This window comes from Phyllobates terribilis, unplaced genomic scaffold (assembly GCF_046119375.1).
Source record: "Phyllobates terribilis strain yellow unplaced genomic scaffold, ASM4611937v1 Scaffold_3__8_contigs__length_932513732, whole genome shotgun sequence".
Lineage (NCBI taxonomy): Eukaryota > Metazoa > Chordata > Amphibia > Anura > Dendrobatidae > Phyllobates > Phyllobates terribilis.
In genome coordinates, this window is record NW_027362763.1 from 192,953,128 (window position 1) to 192,979,572 (window position 26,445).

Sequence of the window (26,445 nt, forward strand, 5' to 3'; positions counted from 1 at the left end):
AATACTCAACGTGTGCATGTGGCCTTACATAGGCAGCTCATTGATTCGCATGTGCTCTGTGTAATGCTTCATTTCCCTTGTGGTGGCGCTGTAGGAATATTAAACTATTTTTGACCTGAGGCCTTAATATACAATATAAATTGGAAAAACACTTTAAGATGTATTAAATCCATCAAAAAATTGGTTTCTGTGGTGCACATAGCTTATAAATTAATTTTCTTCCTAGCCAAGTATACAATATTTTTTTTATAATAACCTCCTGGATTTACAGCTCAGTACGTTGCATGTAATATCTAATTTTAACAGTAAATTCACAGCAGTTTGTTTTCTTCCTGAAAGTATTTTCAGCTATTTTCTCACTTGTTGCTGGTCCGCCCATCCCTTGTGATAAAAGAAGAGGTGTAACGGGGCTCAGGGTGGCAGTCATGGGCGAACATCGCTTCTTTGACACCCCGGCCCGCTACAGGAAATAGTGTACTGTGTGGCTGCATTTGCAACGATGCTTTGAGATCTGAGATCACCACAATCCCTGTTAATGCGCTGGGTGCAGAACTGTCCCATTTAACCCTCTCAGTCAAGAAGCCAAACTAGCTGTTATAAATAGTGTTCTTTTTATGCACAGTCAAACAGGTGAACATAGAGTAACAGGTTATGCATTCTTCATCACTTGCCACACAGTACTCAGGCTCCATTCTCAGAGTTACAGTCTGCACTTTGTTTCTGGCAACAGGTACTGCACAGTAGTGAGGAGAGATCTTAAATGCCTGCATTTTCTTAGGGGTAGAGTCATATGGGTCCTGATCCCCTGTGTCCTTGCTTATATCAGTCCCAGGGGCCGCTCATAGAGACGTGTTCCCTGTTTCAGTACCCACAGCAGGGCGATGCCTTGTCCCAAGGTCCCTTTCACGCTGGACAGTACGCTTCAGTACCCACAGCAGGGTGCTAGCTCATCCCAAGGTCCCCTTTCTCGCTAGACAGTACACTTCCTGGACTTCTAAGCTTTTCTGCAGGTTTCCCCACTTGCCTGTGTCGTCCTGCTGCCTCTGTAACTAGATCCTTGTCCTCATGAGCCTTGTAGTTCCACACCAGGAACAATCTGTCTTTCCCCTTTCTCTTACTTTTCTAGACTGACTAAAATGGATCCCTTCTCTCAGAATCCAGAAAACTCCCTCCTACTATGGGCTGTACTTCTAATTAACCCTCAAACTATCTTTGTGCCTGATGTCTGTATCTGGGCAGATTTCACATACACTCTATACTAGAGTGAAAAGAAAGAGAGTGACATCTTGTGGCCTCCGGTCAACACTGTAGCCCATAGGGAAATAACCATTAAATACATAGCAGTAACATGCATGTAAAATACATTCAACCAACAGAAATATCAGAGGAGTGACATGCCATCCTCACCACCCTTACATCCCCCTATACTTTAATTATGGTCATCCTCGACCATACAGGACCTAAAAGCAAGGGTTAATACAAAATCAAACATTTTAATACATTTAGATGGAAGTCTTCCTTAGACGTCTTCTCCTCACTGGACATCCGGCCCTTCTAGGTTAAGGGCCACCAGAAAAACCAACACATTCCATAACTTTACCAGCACCGGTCCTTCTTAGTAAGGACCCCGGAATAAAGTGTCCATGTCCATACAGAGGCCCATGGGCCAACACAGTGGCAGCCCTTCCTGTCCAAGGGTACAGTCCTCAAAGTTCCTGACCTGGCATCAGGGTGTCCGTCACACCTCCCCCCAACAACAGTCCTTAGGACCAGGGTGTCAGTCCTTTCATCATACAGAACTTCCTACGTGGCAAATACACAGTCCCTTGGGGGGGGCAACGTCCTTTTATGGTATTGGGCACAGTTCTCAACAAAGGGTGTGCAACCCTCTCACAGCTGCAATATCCTCCAATCCAGTAAGGGGGCAAAACAAACAACTTGAGCTGTCCGCAGCTACTACAGGCCCAACCGGCCTTGAGGGTATCTCCCTCTGATTCCTTTTAGGAAAAAAAACACACACAGGCCTTCTGGCCATGAAGGTATCAACAGTTCTTCCAAGGATTACAAAGGCGAGGCGCCTTAAACTTAGTTTCCTGAGACTCAACTGGTCTTCAGCCTTTAAATAGGGGTCCCTCGGAACTCGACCCCTCAAAATAGCCTGCTTGACAATTCGAGTAACTGCAACTGCCCAGAGGTCACCTTGGTCACTGCTCAGGTGTCTCGTGGAATTTCTCTATCTTCTTCCAGGCTTCTCTCAGGCAAAGTCAAGCCACTTCCAGACGAAGTCATCACTGGAACTACCTGCACATCTGCATCAGGTTCCCGTAGTGAAGTCAAAGCCCAAAATCCTTCCCGGAGCTCCTCAATCATCTTCATTCCCTCGGCATACCACTGCTCAATGTTTCTGAGGAATTCACCACAGCTCCTTTGGGTTGACAACTGAGCACAATGTAATAGTTGCTGGATTGTGTCTGGCCTTACTGGACGGGATGGAGCTGAGGCTTGCATACCTTCTGCTGTGGGCTCTGCTTCTTCTTGGTACTCTGGAGGTATCACGTACTCTCTGGTCCCCCGAGCGATGTACATTGAGTTTCTCCCTTCAGGCTGAACCACGAAAATTGGTGATGGTGGCATCTCTGGAACTTCTTGATCATGGTAATCTGGGCCCCAGGGCAGGCAAAAGACTCCAAACCCCTGCCAGTACTCGCCCACTGCATACGGGTCCTAATATTGACTCTCACCGTTCATGTCCTCAACCTCCTCATCATCACCACCAATGCTCATTAGCCATGTAGACTGTGCTCTTGCCTCGCGGTCACTGTGTGCCATCACGACTACTGTTTTCCTCAGCTCCTCTCTCTCCAGAAGCTGCAGGGCAAATGGCGCTGGCCTCTCACTCACCATACATTTCCGGTGGCCCTTGGCTTGCCTCTTCCTGGGCCGGACTTCATACACGTCTGCTGCATCACACCACTCCCTGAAACTCTGCTTTCGGCCACGCCTCCTGCATTCGCCATCTTCCACTCGACGGCAGCTCCTTGCACTGCGCCGCGCCCTCCTTAGGTATGCACCTCCCACTCCGGGCTGGATCCTAGCTGCAGGGCACATCCTTCTTCTGGCCGAAACCCTTGGGAGCTGGACACATTTTCGTGCTCTCGGGCGCCATCCACGCTCATGATAGGCGGTCTTTCTTCTTCTCTTCACCGCCGCCGTTGCCATCTTGGAGTCCATGCTTCTGGCCGCCATCTTGGGCCGCATGTATTCAGGCGCCCTCTCATCTGTGCCACGGGTCTTCTCTAACCCACTCTCTTCATGCGAGGAACTCACATCCTGCCGACTATGCCAAATGTAACGGGGCTCAGGGTAGCAGTCATGGGCGAGCATTGCTTCTTTGACACCCCGGCCCGCTACAGGAAATACACTGTGTGCAGAATTATTAGGCAAGTTGTATTTTAGAGGATTATTTTTATTATTGATCAATAACTATGTTCTCAATCAACCCAAAAGACTCAAAAATATCCAAGCTTAATATTTTTGGTAGTTGGAGTGTTTTTTTTTTTTAGATTTGGCTATCTTAGGAGGATATCTGTTTGTGCAGGTAACTATTACTGTGCAGAATTATTAGGCAACTTAATAAAAACCAAATATAATCCCATCTCACTTGTTTATTTTCACCAGGTAAACCAATATCAGTGCACAAAATTTAGAAATAAACATTTCTGACATGCAAAAACAAACACCAAAAAAATTAGTGATGAATATAGCCACCTTTCTTTATGACACTCAACAGCCTTCCATCCATAGATTCTGTCAGTTGCTTGATCTGTTTTCGATCAACATTGCGTGCAGCAGCCACCACAGCCTCCCAGACACTGTCCCGAGAGGTGTACTGTTTTCCCTCCCTGTAGATCTCACATTTTATGATGGACCACAGGTTCTCTATGGGGTTCAGATCAGGTGAACAAGGGGGCCATGTCATTATTTTTTCTTCTTTTAGACCTTTACTGGCCAGCCACGCTGTGGAGTAGTTGGATGCATGTGATGGAGAATTGTCCTGCATTTAAATCATGTTTTTTTGAACGACACCAACTTCTTCCTGTACCACTACTTGAAGAAGTTGTCTTCCAGAAAGTGGCAGTGGGTCTGGGAGTTGAGCTTCACTCCATCCTCAACCCGAAAAGGTCCCACAAGTTCATCTTTGATTATACCAGCCTATACCAGTATCCCACCCCCACCTTGCTGGCGTCTGAGTCAGAGTGGAGCTCTCTGCCCTTTACTGATCCAGCCTCTGGCCCATCCATCTGGCCCATCAAGAGTCACTCTCATTTCTTCAGTCCATAAAACCTTTGAAAAATCAGTCTTAAGATATTTCTTGGCCCACTCTTGACGTTTTATCTTATGTTTCTTGTTCAAAGGTGGTCGTTTTTCAGCCTTCCTTACCTTGGCCATGTCCCTGAGTATCGCACACCTTGTGCTTTTTGATACTCCAGTAACGTTGCAGCTCTGAAATATGGCAAAACTGGTGGCGAATGGCATCTTGGCAGCTTCACGCTTGATTTTCCTCAACTCATGGGCAGTTATTTTGCGCCTTTTTTGGCTAACACGCTTCTTGCGACCCTGTTGGCTATTTGCCATGAAATGCTTGATTATTCGGTGATCACGCTTCAAAAGTTTGGAAATTTCAAGACTGCTGCACCCCTCTGCAAGACATCTCACAATTTTGGACTTTTCAGAGCCCGTCAAATCTCTCTTCTGACCCATTTTGCCAAAGGAAAGGAAGTTGCCTAATAATTAAGCACACCTTATATAGGGTGTTGATGTCATTAGTCAACACCCCTCCTCATTACAGAGATGCACATCACCAGATTTACTTAATTGGTAGTTGGCTCTCAAGCCTATGCAGCTTGGAGTAGGACAACATGTATAAAAAGTATCATGTGAGCAAAATACTCATTTGCCTAATAATTCTGCACACAGTGTAGTGTACTGTGTGGATGCATGTGCAACGATGCTTTGAGATCTGAGATCTCCACAATCCCTGTTAATGCGCTGGGTGCAGAATTGTCCTGTATAACCCTCTCAGTCAAGAAGCCAAACCAGCTGTTATAAACAGTGTTCTTTTTATGCACAGTCAAATAGGTGAACATAGAGTAACAGGTTATGCATTCTTCATCACTTGCCACACAGTACTCAGGCTCCATTCTCAGAGTTACAGTCTGCACTTTGTTTCTGGCAACAGGTACGGCACAGTAGTAAGGAGAGTTCTTAAATGCCTGCATTTTCCTTAGGGGTAGAGTCATACGGGTCCACATGTATCGCTATGCCCTGATCCCCTGTGTCCTTGCTTATATCAGTCCCAGGGGCCGCTCATAGAGACGTGTTCCCTGTTTCAGTACCCACAGCAGGGCGATGCCTTGTCCCAAGGTCCCTTTCACGCTGGACAGTACGCTTCCTGGACTTCTAAGCTTTTCTGCAGGTTTCCCCACTTTCCTGTGTCGTCCTGCTGCCTCTGTAACTACATCCTTGTCCTCATGAGCCTTGTAGTTCCACACCAGGAACAATCTGTCTCTCCTCTTTCTCTTACTTTTCTAGACTGACTAAAATGGATCCCTTCTCTCAGAATCCACAAAACTCCCTCCCACTATGGGCTGTACTTCTAATTAACCCTCAAACTGTTTTTTGTGCCTGACATCGTTATCTGGGCAGATTTCACCTACACTCTATACCAGAGTGAAATGAAAGAGAGTGACATCTTGTGGCCTCCGTTCAGCACTGCAGCCCATAGGGAAATAAAATAACCATTAAATACATAGCAGTAACATGTATGTGAAATACATTCAACCAACAGAAATATAAGAGGGGTGAGATGCCATCCTCACCACCCTTACATCCCCCTATACTTTAATTATGGTCATCCTCGACCATACAGGACCTAAAAGCAAGGGTTAATACAAAATCAAACATTTTAATACATTCAGATGGAAGTCTTCCTTAGACGTCTTCTCCTCACTGGACATCCGGCCCTTCTCGGTTAAGGGCCACCGGAAAAACCGACACATTCCATAACTTTACCAGCACCGGTCCTTCTTAGTAAGGACCCCGGAATAAACTGTCCATTTCCATACAGAGGCCCATGGGCCAACACAGTGGCAGCCCTTCCTGTCCAAGGGTACAGTCCTCAAAGTTCCTGACCTGGCATCAGGGTGTCCGTCACACCTCCCCCCAACAACAGTCCTTAGGACCAGGGTGTCAGTCCTTTCATCATACAGAACTTCCTACGTGGCAAATACACAGTCCCTTGGGGGGGCAACGTCCTTTTATGGTATTGGGCACAGTTCTCAACAAAGGGTGTGCAACCCTCTCACAGCTGCAATATCCTCCAATTCAGTAAGGGGGCAAAACAAACAACTTGAGCCGTCCGCAGCTACTACAGGCCCAACCGGCCTCGAGGGTATCTCGAACAGTCCCTCTGATTCCTTTTAGGAAAAAAAACACAAACAGGCCTTCTGGCCATGAAGGTATCAACAGTCCTTCCAAGGATTACAAAGGCGAGGCACCTTAAACTTAGTTTCCTGAGACTCAACTGGTCTTCAGCCTTTAAATAGGGGTCCCTCGGAACTCGACCCCTCAAAATAGCCTGCTTGACAATTCGAGTAACTGCAACTGCCCAGAGGTCACCTTGGTCACTGCTCAGGTGTCTCGTGGAATTTCTCTATCTTCTTCCAGGCTTCTCTCAGGCAAAGTCAAGCCACTTCCAGACGAAGTCATCACTGGAACTACCTGCACATCTGCATCAGGTTCCCGTAGTGAAGTCAAAGCCCAAAATCCTTCCCGGAGCTCCTCAATCATCTTCATTCCCTCGGCATACCACTGCTCAATGTTTCTGAGGAATTCACCACAGCTCCTTTGGGTTGACAACTGAGCACAATGTAATAGTTGCTGGATTGTGTCTGGCCTTACTGGACGGGATGGAGCTGAGGCTTGCATACCTTCTGCTGTGGGCTCTGCTTCTTCTTGGTACTCTGGAGGTATCACGTACTCTCTGGTCCCCCGAGCGATGTACATTGAGTTTCTCCCTTCAGGCTGAACCACGATAATTGGTGATGGTGGCATCTCCGGAACTTCTTGATCATGGTAATCTGGGCCCCAGGGCAGGCAAAAGACTCCAAACCCCTGCCAGTACTCGCCCACTGCATACGGGTCCTAATATTGACTCTCACCGTTCATGGCCTCAACCTCCTCATCATCACCACCAATGCTCATTAGCCATGCAGACTGTGCTCTTGCCTCGCGGTCACTGTGTGCCATCACAACTACTGTTTTCCTCAGCTCCTCTCTCTCCAGAAGCTGCAGGGCAAATGGCGCTGGCCTCTCACTCACCATACATTTCCGGTGGCCCTTGGCTTGCCTCTTCCTGGGCCGGACTTCATACACGTCTGCTGCATCACACCACTCCCTGAAACTCTGCTTTCGGCCACGCCTCCTGCATTCGCCATCTTCCACTCGACGGCAGCTCCTTGCACTGCGCCGCGCCCTCCTTAGGTATGCACCTCCCACTCCGGGCTGGATCCTAGCTGCAGGGCACATCCTTCTTCTGGCCGAAACCCTTGGGAGCTGGACACATTTTCGTGCTCTCGGGCGCCATCCACGCTCATGATAGGCAGTCTTTCTTCTTCTCTTCACCGCCGCCGTTGCCATCTTGGAGTCCATGCTTCTGGCCGCCATCTTGGGCCGCATGTATTCAGGCGCCCTCTCATCTGTGCCATGGGTCTTCTCTAACCCACTCTCTTCATGCGAGGAACTCACATCCTGCCGACTATGCCAAATGTAACGGGGCTCAGGGTAGCAGTCATGGGCGAGCATTGCTTCTTTGACACCCCGGCCCGCTACAGGAAATACACTGTGTGCAGAATTATTAGGCAAGTTGTATTTTAGAGGATTATTTTTATTATTGATCAATAACTATGTTCTCAATCAACCCAAAAGACTCAAAAATATCCAAGCTTAATATTTTTGGTAGTTGGAGTGTTTTTTTTTTTAAGATTTGGCTATCTTAGGAGGATATCTGTTTGTGCAGGTAACTATTACTGTGCAGAATTATTAGGCAACTTAATAAAAACCAAATATAATCCCATCTCACTTGTTTATTTTCACCAGGTAAACCAATATCAGTGCACAAAATTTAGAAATAAACATTTCTGACATGCAAAAACAAACACCAAAAAAATTAGTGATGAATATAGCCACATTTCTTTATGATGACACTCAACAGCCTTCCATCCATAGATTCTGTCAGTTGCTTGATCTGTTTTCGATCAACATTGCGTGCAGCAGCCACCACAGCCTCCCAGACACTGTCCCGAGAGTTGTACTGTTTTCCCTCCCTGTAGATCTCACATTTTATGATGGACCACAGGTTCTCTATGGGGTTCAGATCAGGTGAACAAGGGCACCATGTCATTATTTTTTCTTCTTTTAGACCTTTACTGGCCAGCCACGCTGTGGAGTAGTTGGATGCATGTGATGGAGAATTGTCCTGCATTTAAATCATGTTTTTTTTGAACGATACCAACTTCTTCCTGTACCACTACTTGAAGAAGTTGTCTTCCAGAAAGTGGCAGTGGGTCTGGGAGTTGAGCTTCACTCCATCCTCAACCCGAAAAGGTCCCACAAGTTCATCTTTGATTATACCAGCCTATACCAGTATCCCACCTCCACCTTGCTGGCGTCTGAGTCAGAGTGGAGCTCTCTGCCCTTTACTGATCCAGCCTCTGGCCCATCCATCTGGCCCATCAAGAGTCACTCTCATTTCTTCAGTCCATAAAACCTTTGAAAAATCAGTCTTAAGATATTTCTTGGCCCACTCTTGACGTTTTATCTTATGTTTCTTGTTCAAAGGTGGTCGTTTTTCAGCCTTCCTTACCTTGGCCATGTCCCTGAGTATCGCACACCTTGTGCTTTTTGATACTCCAGTAACGTTGCAGCTCTGAAATATGGCAAAACTGGTGGCGAATGGCATCTTGGCAGCTTCACGCTTGATTTTCCTCAACTCATGGGCAGTTATTTTGCGCCTTTTTTGGCTAACACGCTTCTTGCGACCCTGTTGGCTATTTGCCATGAAATGCTTGATTGTTCGGTGATCACGCTTCAAAAGTTTGGAAATTTCAAGACTGCTGCATCCCTCTGCAAGATATCTCACAATTTTGGACTTTTCAGAGCCCGTCAAATCTCTCTTCTGACCCATTTTGCCAAAGGAAAGGAAGTTGCCTAATAATTAAGCACACCTTATATAGGGTGTTGATGTCATTAGTCAACACCCCTCCTCATTACAGAGATGCACATCACCAGATTTACTTAATTGGTAGTTGGCTCTCAAGCCTATGCAGCTTGGAGTAGGACAACATGTATAAAAAGTATCATGTGAGCAAAATACTCATTTGCCTAATAATTCTGCACACAGTGTAGTGTACTGTGTGGATGCATGTGCAACGATGCTTTGAGATCTGAGATCTCCACAATCCCTGTTAATGCGCTGGGTGTAGAATTGTCCTGTTTAACCCTCTCAGTCAAGAAGCCAAACCAGCTGTTATAAACAGTGTTCTTTTTATGCACAGTCAAATAGGTGAACATAGAGTAACAGGTTATGCATTCTTCATCACTTGCCACACAGTACTCAGGCTCCATTCTCAGAGTTAGTCTGCACTTTGTTTCTGGCAACAGGTACGGCACAGTAGTAAGGAGAGTTCTTAAATGCCTGCATTTTCCTTAGGGGTAGAGTCATACGGGTCCACATGTATCGCTATGTCCTGATCCCCTGTGTCCTTGCTTATATCAGTCCCAGGGGCCGCTCATAGAGACGTGTTCCCTGTTTCAGTACCCACAGCAGGGCGATGCCTTGTCCCAAGGTCCCTTTCACGCTGGACAGTACGCTTCCTGGACTTCTAAGCTTTTCTGCAGGTTTCCCCACTTTCCTGTGTCATCCTGCTGCCTCAGTAACTACATCCTTGTCCTCATGAGCCTTGTAGTTCCACACCAGGAATAATCTGTCTCTCCTCTTTCTCTTACTTTTCTAGACTGACTAAAATGGATCCCTTCTCTCAGAATCCACAAAACTCCCTCCCACTATGGGCTGTACTTCTAATTAACCCTCAAACTGTTTTTTGTGCCTGACATCGGTATCTGGGCAGATTTCACCTACACTCCATACCAGAGTGAAATGAAAGAGAGTGACATCTTGTGGCCTCCGTTCAACACTGCAGCCCATAGGGAAATAAAATAACCATTAAATACATAGCAGTAACATGTATGTAAAATACATTCAACCAACAGAAATATCAGAGGGGTGAGATGCCATCCTCACCACCCTTACAGAGGCAGCGATCTGACAATACCTTCTGAATCCTGCTTTCCTGAGATCTTCTGAAGTAGACAGCCGGAATTCCCAGCTCTGAAGCGGCGATCCACTGCAAAGTTATGCGCAGTTCATAATCAGCGCAGTCTGAATCCAGGTCAATGTTTAAGACAGAGACTTCATGCTGACAGCTGATGGTACCGACCGATAACCCAGAGGTACATTCTGAAAAGAGATGCAATTAGTCCCTGCTCCAGGTGTGGTATAATTGGTATTATGCTAGATTAGAAGGTGTTCTGCTTCAGAAGGAAGAATGTCTATTTCTAATGGCTGAATGGAGCAGTCTTTGCACCTTCTCATTGCTTACCATGGGTGAAAGAAGCTAAAAAAAATTGACATGCTCGAGATTTCAAAACACGTATACAAGCTGCTGCAACCTGAGGGTCACGGACCTAGAAGGTAGTGGTTGGGAGATAGGCGGCTTTTCCCGCACTGCTGGCGAAATCCCACGAATGGATTAGAGAGATCAATTATTATTATTATCCATATTGATCTCTCAAATCCATACGTGGGATTTGGCAGAAAAAGCCGCCTATCTCCCAACTACTAGAAAAAAAAAATAGGTGTGTGCATGAGGTTTCTGAAATCTCCTAGCTTTAGCTGTTATCGTAAAAATCAGTTTTTAAATTGCATTAAAAAAGCAGTAAAAACACTGATGTAAGAAACTCACCAAATACTCAACGTGTGCACGTGGACTTGGTCTGGAGATGTTCATTGACATCTAAGGCTACGTTCCCATAATAAGCTTTTTGGTGACTTTTTGATGTTGCAGATTTTCTGCAGTATTTCCACACCCATTAACTAAGATAGATTGCTTGCATTTTTCAAAAAACCCGCAGAGTCAAATACTCAGCAAAAACTCATCTTGGGAACGTAGCCTAGGCCACCTGCAGACATTGAGTATTTGAGTTTTTTACCTCAGTCTTTGTAAGCCAAAGCCAGGAGTGGGTGATAAATACAGAAGTGGTGACGTGTTTCTATTATACTTTTCCTCTGATTGTTCCTCATCTGATTTTGGCTTAAAAATACTGATGTATAATACTGACCAAATACTCAATGTGTGTACATTAGTGGCCTAAAGGGTAAGGCCGGTTTCACATGTCCGTATATTTCCGATACCGGAAAAACCGGTACCGGAGATATCCGTGTCCCATGTGTCCGTGTGTGGCAATCGTGTGCTGCATTAGGATCACACGGACCAGCGCCTGGGAATCAGCGGTACAGTTAGCGCTGTTCCCAACCACTGGGTGCTGAACACTGCCCTCATCATTGTCCCCTGCTGGCGCTGCGATCAGCACCAGCAGGGACAATGATGAGAGTAGTTGTAATCTGCTCCCGCAGTGTCCCTGTGTATAAATAAGATTCAAAAAATAAAATCCATATAATCACCTGTCCAGAGATGTCCCCCGCTGTAATCCTCTGACTGCTGACGCCGGGGAGAATGACTCCTGCAGCGAGCGGCCCTGGAGCTGCGCTCAGTGAGTGACAGGACACTGTTCCTGAGCTCAGCTCTGGGGCTCGCTCGCTGGAGCGGCTCATTCTCCCCGGCTTCCCGACGTCAGCGGTCAGAGGATTACAGCGGCGTACACTTAGGACAGGTGAGTATATGGAGTTTATTATTTTATTCTTATTTGTACACAGGGACACTGCGGGAGCAGACACTACTACCGTCATCATTGTCCCTGCTGGTGCTGATCGCAGTGCCGGCAGGGAACCATGATGAGGGCAGTGTTCAGCACCCGGCGCTTGGGAACAGCGCTAACTGTACACTGATTCCCAGGCACCGGTACGTGTCACACTGATGAAAAATGGATGTCATCCGTGTGTGTTCAGCGTGAGACAATTTTGCAGACCGTGCATCCGCAAACAAACCGACATGTCTACATGTGGATCACATGGACACACGGTCCATGGAAACATGTGCACAGACCCATTCATTTGAATGGGTCGGCGTATCTCAGTGTCTCCAGTACGTGTGGAAACTGTCACCACACGTACTGGAAACAGGGATGTGTGAATGAGGCCTTACTGTGCTTTCAAGTAACTATTCTAAAAAAGGTGTCCTGTGTGTGTACATGTGGCATTAGACCACTCCTATCTCAGTAATGTAACATCTGTCTTCATTGAATACAGATTTTACCTATGAAATGAGAATTTTGAGAATGAAAGATTAGTCCAGGAGGAGAAAGAAGCAAATTTTACATGTCAAACTCTGGCCAGTGGGCCAAATCTGGCTCGTGGGGTGATTATATATTTGGCCCGCGACACCAGAACCACCACCCCTATGTGGGGCCATTATTCTGTATGGAGGACTATGTGGGGCCCATTATACTGTATGGAGGACTATGTGGGGCCCATTATACTGTATGGAGGACTATGTGGGCCCATTATACTGTATGGAACACTATGTGGGGCCCATTATTCTGTATGGAGAACTATGTGGGACCCATTATACTGTATGGAGGGCTATATGGGGCCCATTATATTGTATGGAGGACTATGTGGGCCCATTATACTGTATGGAGGGCTATGTGGGGCCCATTATACTGTATGGAGGGCTATGTGGGGCCCATTATTCTGTATGGAGCACTATGTGGGGCCGTTATACTGTATGGAAAGCTATGTGGGCCATTATACTGTATGGAGGACTATGTGGGGACCATTATACTGTATGGAGGACTATATGAGGCCCATTATACTGTATGGAGGACTATGTGTGACCGTTATACTGTATGGAAAGCTATGTGGGCCATTATACTGTATGGAGGACTATGTGGGGACCATTATACTGTATGGAGGACTATGTGAGGCCCATTATACTGAATGGAGGACTGTGTGTGACCGTTATACTGTATGGAAAGTCATGTGGGGCCATTATACTGTATGGAAAGCTATTTTAAGCTTATTTAGCTGAACACTAAATACGAAACTTTCAATATTACATTGTGACAATGTGGATTTAAATAATAAATCCCGGGCCCCATGAATTTAATGAGGCTCCTGGTGGGCAAACTGGTTTTCAGTTGTTTTGTGCATACAGTAACTCACCATCTGGATTTTCCTCCAAATCTTTAGCTACTGTCTTTTCTGGTTTTCTTGTAAAAAAAAATAAAAATAAATAAGGTTATATAAGCAATGCAAAACCTAAGGGATTAGATTAGGTTGGGCTGTTAAATGATCTGCTTTGTATTCTAAAAAAACGAGATGTGTAAACAGCAAAGAGTAGGAATCTAAAACGTAACCTTCAATAGGTCATCTTAAAAGATATAGCCTGATCAACCACCAGACTAAATATAGACAGACATGTGTAATGAACCATCAACACCTCACCAATAAAAAGATGCATTAAAATCCAAAATAGCTCCCCCTTCCATAACACATTCCACATTCCCCCTGCTATAACACATTGGGGTGGCGATTGGCGGAATACTCTGTCCCTATACTCAAACTGATGGCACATGAAGACTACCTAGCTGCAGTGGTGCACCAGCGGGAGCTTTTTCTACACCCTTGGATATGGGTATCTGCACCCCCAGTGGAATCATTGATGAGAAATTCACTTAAAATGACAACAGAGGCCTCTGCATACTTTGGGTGAGACCGTTTAATCTATTTATTATAGAGCCTCCGTATCGTACACAATCCCATTGGCGCTTATTTATACACATACCGTACTTAACCAATCGAGGGGATAATGTTGGAATGTAGCAGAGGGAGCTATTTTGGCTTTTAATGCATCTATGTGTTGGTGGTTTATTACACATGTCAGTCTTTGTCGTGTTTGTAGTGGTACTAGTGTAGCTGTTGACCAGGCTATATCTTTTTAGATGAGGTTACATTTTAGATTCCTACTCTTTGCTGTTTATACATTTTAGGCAATTTTGACACATTGGTTTATTTGCATTATTTATTATCTAAAACCAAGACCACTCTTGTCCATGGCCTGTGTCTCTCACCCATGGATATGGGCAGGTTCATCCAACAGTCTCATGTATAAGGGAGTCCCTGACAATTTATTGTCGAGGAAATATCAATGCGCATGTCTGATTTTGGAATGCCAATCATAGTGTCTCCTGGAGATAAACCATTACCAGATATGTCTGACGACAGCTCTCTCATAGAGAACGCAGGAGCGCTCGGCCGATTGAGCACTCCGGTGTATGGCGAGCGTTGGCTTAGATGGCTACCGGCCGAATGATCAACCAAAGCATCGTTAAGCCAACAGTCAGCCAACATCTAATGTATATGGCGGCCTTTAGGCTAAGTTCAAACAAAGTTTTTGAGGTGGACCAATCCAAGACTTTGCGTATGTGTATACGACATCTTTTAGCTACCGGTGTAAAAAGACTGAACATATGATCAGCAAGTTGTTTTTTCATTGCAATGTATATGTTTATTTTTTATAACATTCATTGAGCACTTTTTCAGATGGGTTACTGAGCACGGCCACCTGAAAAAGACATCTTCAGGAAACTCCTTTTTGGGGGAGTTTTCTTTAGGAATTTTAATTCTCCTGGCTATGTGCACACAATGTCTTTTTCAGGTGGATTCCTCAGTGTAAACTACCAGTAAAACCTATAAGAAAAAAAACATTCAAAAGAATGAACATGTGGATTTCCGTGTAAAGAAGAGTTGCTATAGATATGGTCAGGCTTTTGAATGTTTTGTAACGACTTCAGGCTTCTGAAAACGCCCAGAGGTTAAAAGTAGTGACATGTCCTTTCTTCTGCCATTTTTCCACGATACAGGCTCTCTACTTTACAATACAAGTCAATGGGAAAGCTCAAAAGTCACTCTAAAGACGACCAGAGTTTTTTTTTAACATTAACCATTGTTTGTCTTTAAAAAAATGACAGCGGTTTCTACATTCAATGGAGAAAAAAAAAAGTTGAGAAAACAACAATAAAAAAGTCGACTCTAAAAACATGGGAAAAGCCTCCAAAAATTCCAGCTAAAAAACAATGTCCAAAAATATGCTCAAGAAACAAATGAAAAAACTGCACAAAAGATGCTTCAGGAAAAAAAAAACTTGATAGTTTCCAGAAGTCTTCTGCTTGGAAAACTCGTCAGGTTTGCCTGAGTTTAAAAGACGGTGCATGTACATAGGCCCTGAAATGTTTCTTGAAGAATTTTGGAAGATTGCAAAAAAAAACTTCAAGAAAAACAGTCTTTTGATTTGTCAGTGCCTAGTTTCAGGATCTTCTTCACATAAGTGGCATGAACTTTTTCTTTCTCACCAGGTGTTTTTCATAATCTCTTCAGAAAAAAGCGTATGCGCACACAGGGAAAGTGCGCGCAGCCTTTTTGTTGAGTTTTTAGAGCAGAAACTGAGAAGAACCTCCAAATTATTGAGGCGTTTTAAGTCTTTCAGGAGAATTTGGAGAGTTTCCGCTCAGTTTTTGCTCCTAAGGCCATGACCCTGCTATCAGTATTCGGTCAGTATTTTTTCTCAGGAGTCGGTGATAAATGCAGAATTGGTGACTTGTTTCTCTTATATCTTTTCTCTGATTGTTTCTCACCTGGTTTTGGCTCCCACTCCTGAGAAAAAATACTGACCGAATAATGAAAGTGGGGCCGTGGCCTAAACCTCCTCATCAAACTCTGTGTGCACATGCCCCAGAAGAGTTTTCCAAGCGTTTCTATCAGGAGGAGTTTGGAGCTGATTAGCTAAAAAAAAATCATAAAAAGTTTGTGAACATGGCCTTATTCAGGTGAATTGAGATGAGCTGAAAAGCAGACCATTTTTCCTAATTCTGCACAACCTCTTTAAATTAGGTGACTATGTTAAATTGCAATAAAGAACATAGCCCTGAACATAGTCATTAGATGTAATTTGTAGAGATTTCATATGACCAGGTCTCACCACTGTAATTTATTTTATATTCTGGTATACTTACTTTCCTTGAATTGAGAATGACTAACATGGTTAGTGAAAATACAAGCTTTTAAGTGCCACTTAAAGAGGTTCTTAGTGGCTTCATAAATAGAGCTGAAATAACAGAGCACTGGAAAAGCTCTAATTTTCCAATACATGCTCAGCTACAGTCTGGTCCCACAAGTGCTGATCACAGGAGCCGTGGCTGAGCAATATGTTTAAGACGTGTTATATAAGTTGATTAATATATATTCTCATCCATGGATGAGATGAAATTTACCAATTATTTCCCTCTGTTCTTAGTACTGAATTGTGATAGCAAATATAGTAGGAAACTAATTTTCAGCCACTATATGTAAAGTCTGACTCACATCTTGATCCCATTTACTCCAATCAGCACAAGCAGGGAACCCTGATGAGAGTAGTAGTCTGCTCCCGCTGTCTCTAACTGTAAAAATAGGACATGTAAATATAAGGATTTTTTATTTTATTCTTATTTTTACAGTTGGAGACAGCGGGAGCAGACTACTACTCTCATCATGGTCCCCTGCTAACTGTACCGCTGATTCTCAAGAGCCGATACATGTCACACGGATGTCATTCGTGTGGCATCAGTGTGGGATTTTTTGCGGTCCATGCAGTGGGTAAAAAAACGGACATGTCAATGTGCTTTTCGCATGGACACACAGTCCGTGGAAACACACTGAGATGTGCACATACCCATTCATTTGAATGGGTCTACGTGTGTCAGTGTCTCCGGCACGTGTGGAAACTGCCACCACTTGTACCGGACACACTAACATGTGAAAGAGCCCTTAGGGTGTATTAGCACACAAAAAGGTTTCTTATGTATATTTCCACAATTGAAACTCAGTTCTATTGATTTGAATTGAGATTTTCAGCACGTGGGTTGCTGCAAACCCTATTCAACTCAACTGGACAGTTGCAAATCTGCCACGTGCCACGTGTGAATATCTCCCCAGGGAGATGATTAATTAAATTAAGCTTATTGGTGTTTCTAACCTGCCACTTGGCCTGCTGATCCCTTGACTACAGCAACAATCACTTTAAGGCCACGTTCACACGTTCAGTATTTGGTCAGTATTTTACATCAGTATTTGTAAGCCAAAACCAGGAGTGGAACAATCAGAGGAAACGTATAATAGAAACACGTCACCACTTCTGTATTTATCACCCACTTCTGGTTTTGGCTTACAAATACTGATATAAAATTCTGACCAAATACTGAACGTGTGAATGTGGCCTAATGGTCCGCACAGACTAGCGTATAAAAAAAATCACTCCCATTCTCATCCAGGAGAGTGGTATGATTTTTCCTCACTTGTCATCCGTATACAATTTGTTTTTTTACTCAGCAGCTATTAAATTAATCTTTTACAGGAACATTTACAGTTTCCTATGCTACAGAATTGTAATGTATCCGTAAAAATCGAATGCAACTTTGATAATCCGTATGGCATGCGTTTTTTTTTTTTCTCGCATACATCAAATTTCAGAATGAAATCACAGCATGCTGTCATTTTTTTCTCATGCCAAATACAGCTGAGAAAAATATGCAGATCTGCACTGCCCCATTGAATAACACTGGTCTGAGTGCAATCCCTTTTTTTCTCGCATTGCACTCGTTCGATTTATACAGTAGTGTGAACGAGCCCTAAACTCTACCCTTACTCAACAATTCGTATTCCTGTGTATATATAAATTATGAAAAGGAATGCAAATTAATAACGTTTTCTAAAACCCAGTAGTTTAATTTCTACTTACATATCGGGAGTAATGCCAGGTGGAACCATCTCCAGGAACGCGTCGAGATCTACAGCGCCCATACTGCTCCTTGTGCTGCCATTGCCATTAATGTAAGAAATGAACAGACACTAAGATTTCTGGCACAATTCTGCTTTTGGTTCCTACGTTATTTAATTATATTTATTCTTTTTCTAGAAATACATCTACTGCGCTCCAAGGAAGAATAAACCAGTCGTGGAGTTGTAAAAATATACACTGTGATAATAGCTATTATGTTCTATAATGATACCTCCGATTGAAGGTTTCACTGCGTACCCGATCCGTCACCTGAGCTATTTCAGGAAGGAACATAGATCACAGCCATGAATGCAGCACAGCTCAGTGATGGTAATCAAATGCTTTACACACTTGTCTATCTGCCATTCAACCTTTCTGATTAAGGATGAGGACTCGAGTAGACGACCATATGTTCAGTCCGAGTCCGATCTTGTTATTCTTTGGGGCCGTGTACATGTCCGATTTTCCCCTTGGACCAACTATATCCGAGGAAAATAATCGCAGCATGCACAATTTGCATCTATAAATCGGATCGCTCTTCGCCATGCAGGTCAATGGGTCGTCAAAAAAAATTGCAATTGGATGACATCCGAATGCGGTACAATTTTCATGGACTGACAGATTGGAGGGGATGGAAACATTTTTTTTTACATCTTCTCCACATCTGAGAACATCAGATCACACTCTGATAAAACTCTGACCAGAGTGTGATTAGCATAATCAGCCCTATTTTCTCACACAAGAGGAAATCGATTGTGCGACTTTAGCCTTAAAGTGATAGAACTCCTAGACTGACATATAAATCGCTGGTTTCATTAGAAGCCTCTCCTGCCGATTGGGCCACATTTCATGGAAGAATTAGCATAGCTTGCCATACGGTTTTTATGGTGGCGCTCTGTCTGACAGATCCTATTATACGTCAGTGGGATCTGCTTGGCACCACTGATGTCCATCATGTGACAGCTCTTTCATGGTTTGGATTCCATTTTTCCAGTGGCATAAAGAAAAAACAGATTATGGAACACAAAGGTGAACAAAACCTAAGGACTCATTTAGACGTCTGTTTTTCACATACGTGTTCTATCCGAGTTTTTCACAGATAGAATACGCACCCATTAAAATCTATGGGGCTGTTCACATGTCCATGTTTTTTTTGCGAACCGAGTGTCCAGAAAAAAAAAATCTTTGTCTATTTTTTATCTGAGATATGAATAATAACTCACCAATACAAGTCAACTGGTCCATGGGGAAAAAAAAGGATAACATATGAGTGCCTTCTGTGTTTCAACCACGTGATGTCTGTTTTTTACTATTTAATGGATAGGAGAAGCTTGGAAAAAATTATTTTGCATAAGAGAAAAATGAATGTCACACTGATGGTAAAAGTGAACTCAAAGACCAAAAAAATGGATGAAAATTGGATCCAGCACATTGTATACTGTAATGTCTGCCATTAATGCCTGGACTCCAGCATGTTTCCTAACTAGGAGACCAAGACTTCACGCAAAAGTAGAATATATTTCCAGGTATTTTTCATTTTAGAAATGTTATTTGCACTGTCCATATATAAAAGTTTTATAACATAAAACATGGGATGTTGAATGCTTCTATTCTTACCTTGTGGATCGTTCACTCAGATGAAGAAAACTGCTGGTGTCCTCTAGATTTTCCTCGTCATTCACAAGTTGCGACCAGCTACCTGTGCTGTCTTCACTGCTGCTCAGAGGAGTTGGGAGTTCAGGTCTTGCCTTCGTTTCTGTAGACCTCTCAATACCCTGCTTTGCCTGGCATGGCCTGGATTTAAAAAAAAAAAAAAGCATGGTATCAGTCTGTACATTGCAACGAAATGTAATGACATTGACCTAAATGTTCTGGGTTAGGGAAGGTCTATCTTTGCAATATTTTTTTAAATTCTACGATGTATTTAAGGCTGGACTACACAGTGACTTTGGCAGCGACACCTGTTGCCTAACCAAATTTTGCTAGATGTCGTTGCTATATTGCAGCACAAAACAAGGGAATAAGGGTGAAAAGGATACTGCGACAACCAAGTCGCAAAAAATCAGGTGTGATTGGACTTCTTGTGACTTGCTTGTCGTGGGCGCAGCAACATCAAGGTTGGAATGCGACCCCATTCAATTGTATTGCACTGCGATGTGGCAGCGACACCTAACCAACTTTGTTCGTGAGACAGGTATTGCGGCCAAGGAAGCAAATTTGCAAATGGCCTTAATTAAAAAAAATCACCTATTGTTTTGTGCCTACAGCTTTTATGGACAACTATGCATTTACAGTATATGATAACATATAAATCATATATTGCCTGGTTTTGTGGTTGCTTTCCTTTTCCTGTCCCCTACATCTTTCAAATTCTCTGGTGCTAGGTTAGCACAAAGAAAAGACAGATCGGTACCCATAGATATCCATCGATATACAGTCAGGGGCCAGAGTAGATTTTTATGTGATTTATGCCACTAAAGCGGTGTAAATTTTCATGATTTTGCTATGTCCCTTCCCACCCATGTTGCACTCCTTTTGATAAAACTGGCTGAGACTGATGTAAATTTTGAGACATTTGAAGACGGTTTACACCAGAATCTTTTACATTGTAATACATTTTCTACATGTATGTATAATGTATTTTTTCCCACAGGCCAGAAGGTTCTATAGTGGCATGGATGTATGGATTTGGAAGAAGTGAAGACAGGCAGTGGATTCAGCCACATGATGTAAATGTAAATTGTTCAACTGGTGAGCAGGCTCAGGCATCACCAGTCAGAGCCTGCAAGTGGGGAGTATGCAGTGCCTGCTAAAATTGCTGCTTTCCTGTCAAGTTAATAGGCCTAGACACCAGTCCACCTGAAGGTGTTGACACGATATGGAGGCCAGTGCTGGTTTGGTCATTGGAAATTCTGACGGCCTGGAGGTAGTACCAAAGAATAACAGTCGTGCCTGACACCACACATAGAGGAGCATTTCACCTGCTTCTTCTCATCATAGCCCTGGGGGTGTCACAGAAGCAGGTGAGTAATCTAGCAAAGTAAATACTGATATACCTAGGACTAGGCAAGTGGTGGGGTTGATGTATGGATCGAAGTACAGTGAGGTTGAATTATAAGATCATCCTAGGTGGAATTAACTCTAGATATGAGTCTGTCCATTAAGAGAACCAGAGGTGATTGATGGTGATGTGTTCAAATGACGCGCCCCCTGGGCAGTGGGGTACTCGGTGCTGGGCCGGTCGTTGCTAGGGGTGATGTCACAGTGGCGGTGACCCGGTCCGTGACCCAGGGCGGTCAGTAAAAAGGGGATATTTGCAGGGGATTTATAGTTTTTATATACAGTTCGTGACGCCACCTGTGGTATGCGGCTATATGGAGCCGCCGCTGCGGTGCAGATCCTCTGGAGCTGGTGTGAATGCAGCAGAGTTGTTTCAGCTCTCCGCAGGCAGAGCTTAGCTCCAGGGCAGTGTAGATGTTGCCGTTATGAACGTAGCACTCGTGGTGCAGTGTAGTGCAGAGGATGGCGCAGTTAATAATCAGTCCACAATTTAATGGCGGTTTCCTCTTATCTTTACTTGCGGTGGTTAGGCAGACCGGGGCACGGGTACTAGCTGGTAGTAGAGGTCCGGGCGGCCTGGAAGCAAGTTGGGGGATCCACCTAGCCAGGTGGAGTTGTAGGCCTTCCCTTTGCGCTACCTCTTTGGCCCTGCTGCGTATAGCTATGCTGCGTCCCTGGTCCCTGCGTAAAACGTCTTTGTTCTCACCCATATGGCAGGCAGCTCGGGCCTTCCTGGAGTGTCACTCCCACGTGGCGGTGCTGGGCCCTATCGTGCTGCTGAGCCTCCGGGCGTCTGATGGGGCCAGGAGACCTGCAGTCTCCTGCCCTCCGGTTTCTGCTGCTGGGCCTTCGGTGCCCCACAACCTCGGACTCCGGCGTCCGGTTCTTCTGCGCTTCCTCTGGGGTGAATTGCCGTGCAGCTCCACTCCCTAGGTCCTTCCTCGTCGACGTACTGATTTCAACTCCTGTCTGTTCTCCTCACACTAACTAACCCCGCCTCCAGATCCCAGTTGCTAAGGGGAGGAGCTCCCCTTGCTGGTCTGGAGTCAGGAAGTGTTGCATGCTAGTATACCTGATTAGGGGACCCCTGCTTGCTTCCAGGCATGGCATCACCCCCTTGTGAGGGAGGCAATGCCACTGTGGCAACCGGACTCCTGGGGTGCCACACAAACCTATGAGAAACTGTAGTTAGGTCCTATTTGAGACTGAGGAAGATTTTCATGCTTGTAGATCAGAAGAATAACTGCAGCAAGGGGTGGTTGCCCGGAATGACTGTGGCCTTGACTGGTGGTAAAGTCCTGAACTTTTACTTTTACTGAAGTAGACGGGGAGCAATGCTTCAGTAGAAAGCCAAAGCTGAAAGGTTGGTCTACAGTCACTATCCACAGAGAGAGAGAAGTAGACCTAATGTGCGGCCTAGTTGTCCTGTAATGAGATGACCCAATGGGTGGTAACTTTATAACGAACAAATGAGGAGACAGAAAAGCAGGTCTCGGTCAGAGAAGTAGTGCCCTTGAAAGCAGAGTCTGGGAGAGAAGAAATTGTCATCAGATAAATGACAGAGACCGCGATATTAGTGTAGGACTGTGTAAAGCAACACAGTTTGGGTTTCTTTGGGTGGACTCTGTGAGCAGAACAGACACCTGATAAAAAGTTACATAAACTGTTCTGTAGCATCAACATAAAAATAGTGCCACTTTGTGCCAGTATGTATGTGAACCACCAGGATGGTGTATCTCACACTGTGTGATTGCTAAAACCAACAAGAATAGAAAGTCTTTTTGGAGTGACAATACGTACACTGATGATACGGTGACAGTACAGTGCCACTCATCTATACATGTGTTCAGTAAAAATTCAGCTGCTTGAATGGCATTAGCTTGCGGTTATCAGCTTTTTAAGTGGAATCTCTTGAGAAAACACGACGTTACATACTGTATGTAGTGTGCGTGTGTGTATATGTAGTGTATAGGAACGTGTGTTTATGTATGAGATCATGCATGTTTGTGCAAGAGTGCTAGTTTTTTTTTATAAGTTATCTAAATGGAATCATTTCCTGTACCATGTGTGGAGCTATTATGCTGGCAATGTATATATACAGTACAGACCAAAAGTTTGGACACACCTTCTCATTTAAAGATTTTTCTGTATTTTCATGACTATGAAAATTGTACATTCACACTGAAGGCATCAAAACTATGAATTAACACATGTGGAATTATATACTTAACAAAAAAGTGTGAAACAACTGAAAATATGTCATATTCTAGGTTCTTCAAAGTAGCCACCTTTTGCTTTTATGACTGCTTTGCACACTCTTGGCATTCTCTTGATGTGCTTCAAGAGGTAGTCACCAGAAATGGTTTTCACTTCACAGGTGTGCCCTGTCAGGTTTAATAAGTGGGATTTCTTGCCTTATAAATGGGGTTGGGACCATCAGTTGTGTTGTGCAGAAGTCTGGTGGATACACAGCTGATAGTCTTACTGAATAGACTGTTAGAATTTGTATTATGGCAAGAAAAAAGCAGCTAAGTAAAGAAAAACGAGTGGCCATCATTACTTTAAGAAATGAAGGTCAGTCATTCCGAAAAATTGGGAAAACTTTGAAAGTGTCCCCAAGTGCAGTTGCAAAAACCATCAAGCGCTACAAAGAAACTGGATCACATGGGGACTGCCCCAGGAAAGGAAGACCAAGAGTCACCTCTGCTTCTGAGGATAAGTTTATCCAAGTCACCAGCCTCAGAAATCGCAGGTTAACAGCAGCTCAGATTAGAGACCAGGTGAATGCCACACAGAGTTCTAGCAGTAGACACATCTCTTCAACAACTGTTAAGAGGAGACTTTGAGCAGCAGGCCTTCATGGTAAAATAGCTGCTAGGAAACCACGGCTAAGGACAGGCAACAAGCAGAAGAGACTTGTTTGGGATAAAGAACACAAGGAATGGACATTAGACCAGTGGAAATCTGTGCTTTGGTCTGATGAGTCCAAATTTGAGATCTTTAGTTCCAACCACGGTGTCTTTGTGCGACGCAGAAAAGGTGAACGGATGGACTCTACATGCCTGGTTCCCACCGTGAAGCATGGAGGAGGAGGTGTGATGGTGTGGGGGTGCTTTGCTGGTGACACTGTTTGGGATTTATTCAAAATTTAAGGCATACTGAACCAGCATGGCTACCACAGCATCTTGCAGCGGCATGCTATCCCATCTGATTTGCGTTTAGTTGGACCATCATTTATTTTTCAACAGGACAATGACCCCAAACACACCTCCAGGCTGTGTAAGGGCTATTTGACCAAGAAGGAGAGTGATGGGGTGCTACGCCTCCACAGTCACCAGACATGAACCCAATCGAGATGGTTTGGGGTGAGCTGGACCGCAGAGTGAAGGCAAAAGGGCCAAGAAGTGCTAAGCATCGCTGGGAACTCCTTCAAGATTGTTGGAAGACCATTTCCGGTGACTACCTCTTGAAGCTCATCAAGAGAATGCCAAGAGTGTGCAAAGCAGTTATCAAAGCAAAAGGTGGCTACTTTGAAGAACCTAGAATATAAGACATACTATCAGTTGTTTCACACTTTTTTGTTAAGTATATAATTCCACATGTGTTAATTCATAGTTTTGATGCCTTCAGTGTGAATGTACAATTTTCATAGTCATGAAAATAAAGAAAAATCTTTAAATGAGAAGGTGTGTCCAAACTTTTGGTCTGTACTGAATGTAGTTTTGAATAAAGTAAAAATAAAACCCATTGACCAAATTGGAAGTTTTACTATTCAAACAGATTAGGGATTATGGTAAATAAGAAACATTTATAGCAATTTTTTATTTGTGAAATCTATTAAACATTATACTTTTGAAAGAAGCTCTCCCATCAAAATTTTTATCCTCTTAATATATTGTAATCACCATATTATATGGCACTGTGTACTTACAATTCCTCATTTTGCCTTTCTACCCAACTAATTCTTCTCTTTTCCATTATTACATCGCATGATTAAAAACTGACTAGCTGACTCTTTCTAAGCGCTATGTAGGTCTAAGTGGTAACATTTCTCCTTGTGGAGAGTGACATACCGGCTCTGGTATGTCAAGGTAAGGAATCTTATTCGCCGTGCAATGCTCCTCTGGGAAATTTAATATGCAAATTGCCTCTTCAGAGAGAAAGAGGACTTGAACTGTATAGCGCCACCTATTGGAAGCAGCAATCCTACAAGTTACAATTTCCCAGAGGAGCATTGCACAGTTAATAAGCCTCCTTACCTTGACATGCCAGAGCCGGTATGTCACTTTTCACAAGCAGAAATGTTACCCCTTACACTGCAGTCCAGAGCCTCTCACCTAGCCAAATCAGTTATGTAGCATCGGCGTCTCTGCCCCCTGCCAGGCAGAGACGCCGTTCCCCTTACCGCCGCAGTCCTGCTCTGGCGTCTTCCGGCCTCCCTGCAGCTGCTGCTGGTGCACGCAGCTTCCCTGGCTCTGTGCTTAGGGCACGCGCTCGCTCCCTCCCTCTTTAAGGGGCTGAGTGCCGTCTTAAAAAGTCCCCGGCCAATGGCCGAAGGACTTTCCCTATATAAGGCACCTCCTCCAATATGAAGGTGCCTGTGCAAGGTTGTTGCTCTGTGATACTTACTTTGCTTCAGCCCTCAGGTCCTCTGCAAGTCAGTCTTGTCCGCCAGTCTGATCTTCAGTCCAGTCCGCCAGTCTGACTACTTTCCAGTCTGACAGTCTGCCTTCAGTCCAGTCCGCCAGTCTGTCTATGGGCTCCGCCCGCCTGCTTACCTGGAAGCACCAGCCTGTTACCTGCCGTGCCTGCCAGCTTGCTTACCTGGAAGCACCTGCCTGTTGCCTGCCGTGCCCGCTTGCCTGCCTTTACCTGCCGTGCCCACCTGGCTGCTTACCTGGAAGCACCTACCTGTTATCAGTTGCGCCCGCCAGCTTGCCTACCCGGAGCACCTGTCTGGCTTTCAGCCGAATCAGCCTGCCTTACTACCTGGACCACCCGTCAGCCTGCCTGCCGTGCTCTTCCGCTCTACCGGCCAGTTCCCACCTTCTGACCCGTGGGAGTCACCTGTTCTGATACAAGGTCGGTCCCAGAGTGGCACCTGGTCCCTCTGCTCGGTCCCTCCCTGGTTCACAGAGTCGACTGAGCCGCCGTGCGACCCTGGTCAGGCCGAGTAGATACTTAGTCATGCCCCTCTGGTCCCTCCTTGCACCGCAGCACAGAGGTTCCACCACCCGGATCCGTAACAAGTTCTCATACTTTGCACTGATGAGGG

The 26,445-nt window shown here is 44.6% G+C and overlaps 1 protein-coding gene across 1 annotated transcript in view; it reads right to left on the minus strand.

The window, feature by feature from the left end:
• The window catches only part of SPHKAP (SPHK1 interactor, AKAP domain containing), a 475,388-nt gene that overhangs the window by 7,280 nt on the left and 441,663 nt on the right, over window positions 1–26,445 (minus strand). The window contains exons 8-11 of the mRNA XM_073674429.1: window positions 19,728–19,904; window positions 18,072–18,146; window positions 13,460–13,506; window positions 10,392–10,576 (exon numbers count right to left, since the gene is read on the minus strand). Coding sequence (XP_073530530.1) covers window positions 10,392–10,576; window positions 13,460–13,506; window positions 18,072–18,146; window positions 19,728–19,904 — 484 coding nt within the window. The remainder of the gene's footprint in view (window positions 1–10,391; window positions 10,577–13,459; window positions 13,507–18,071; window positions 18,147–19,727; window positions 19,905–26,445) is intronic.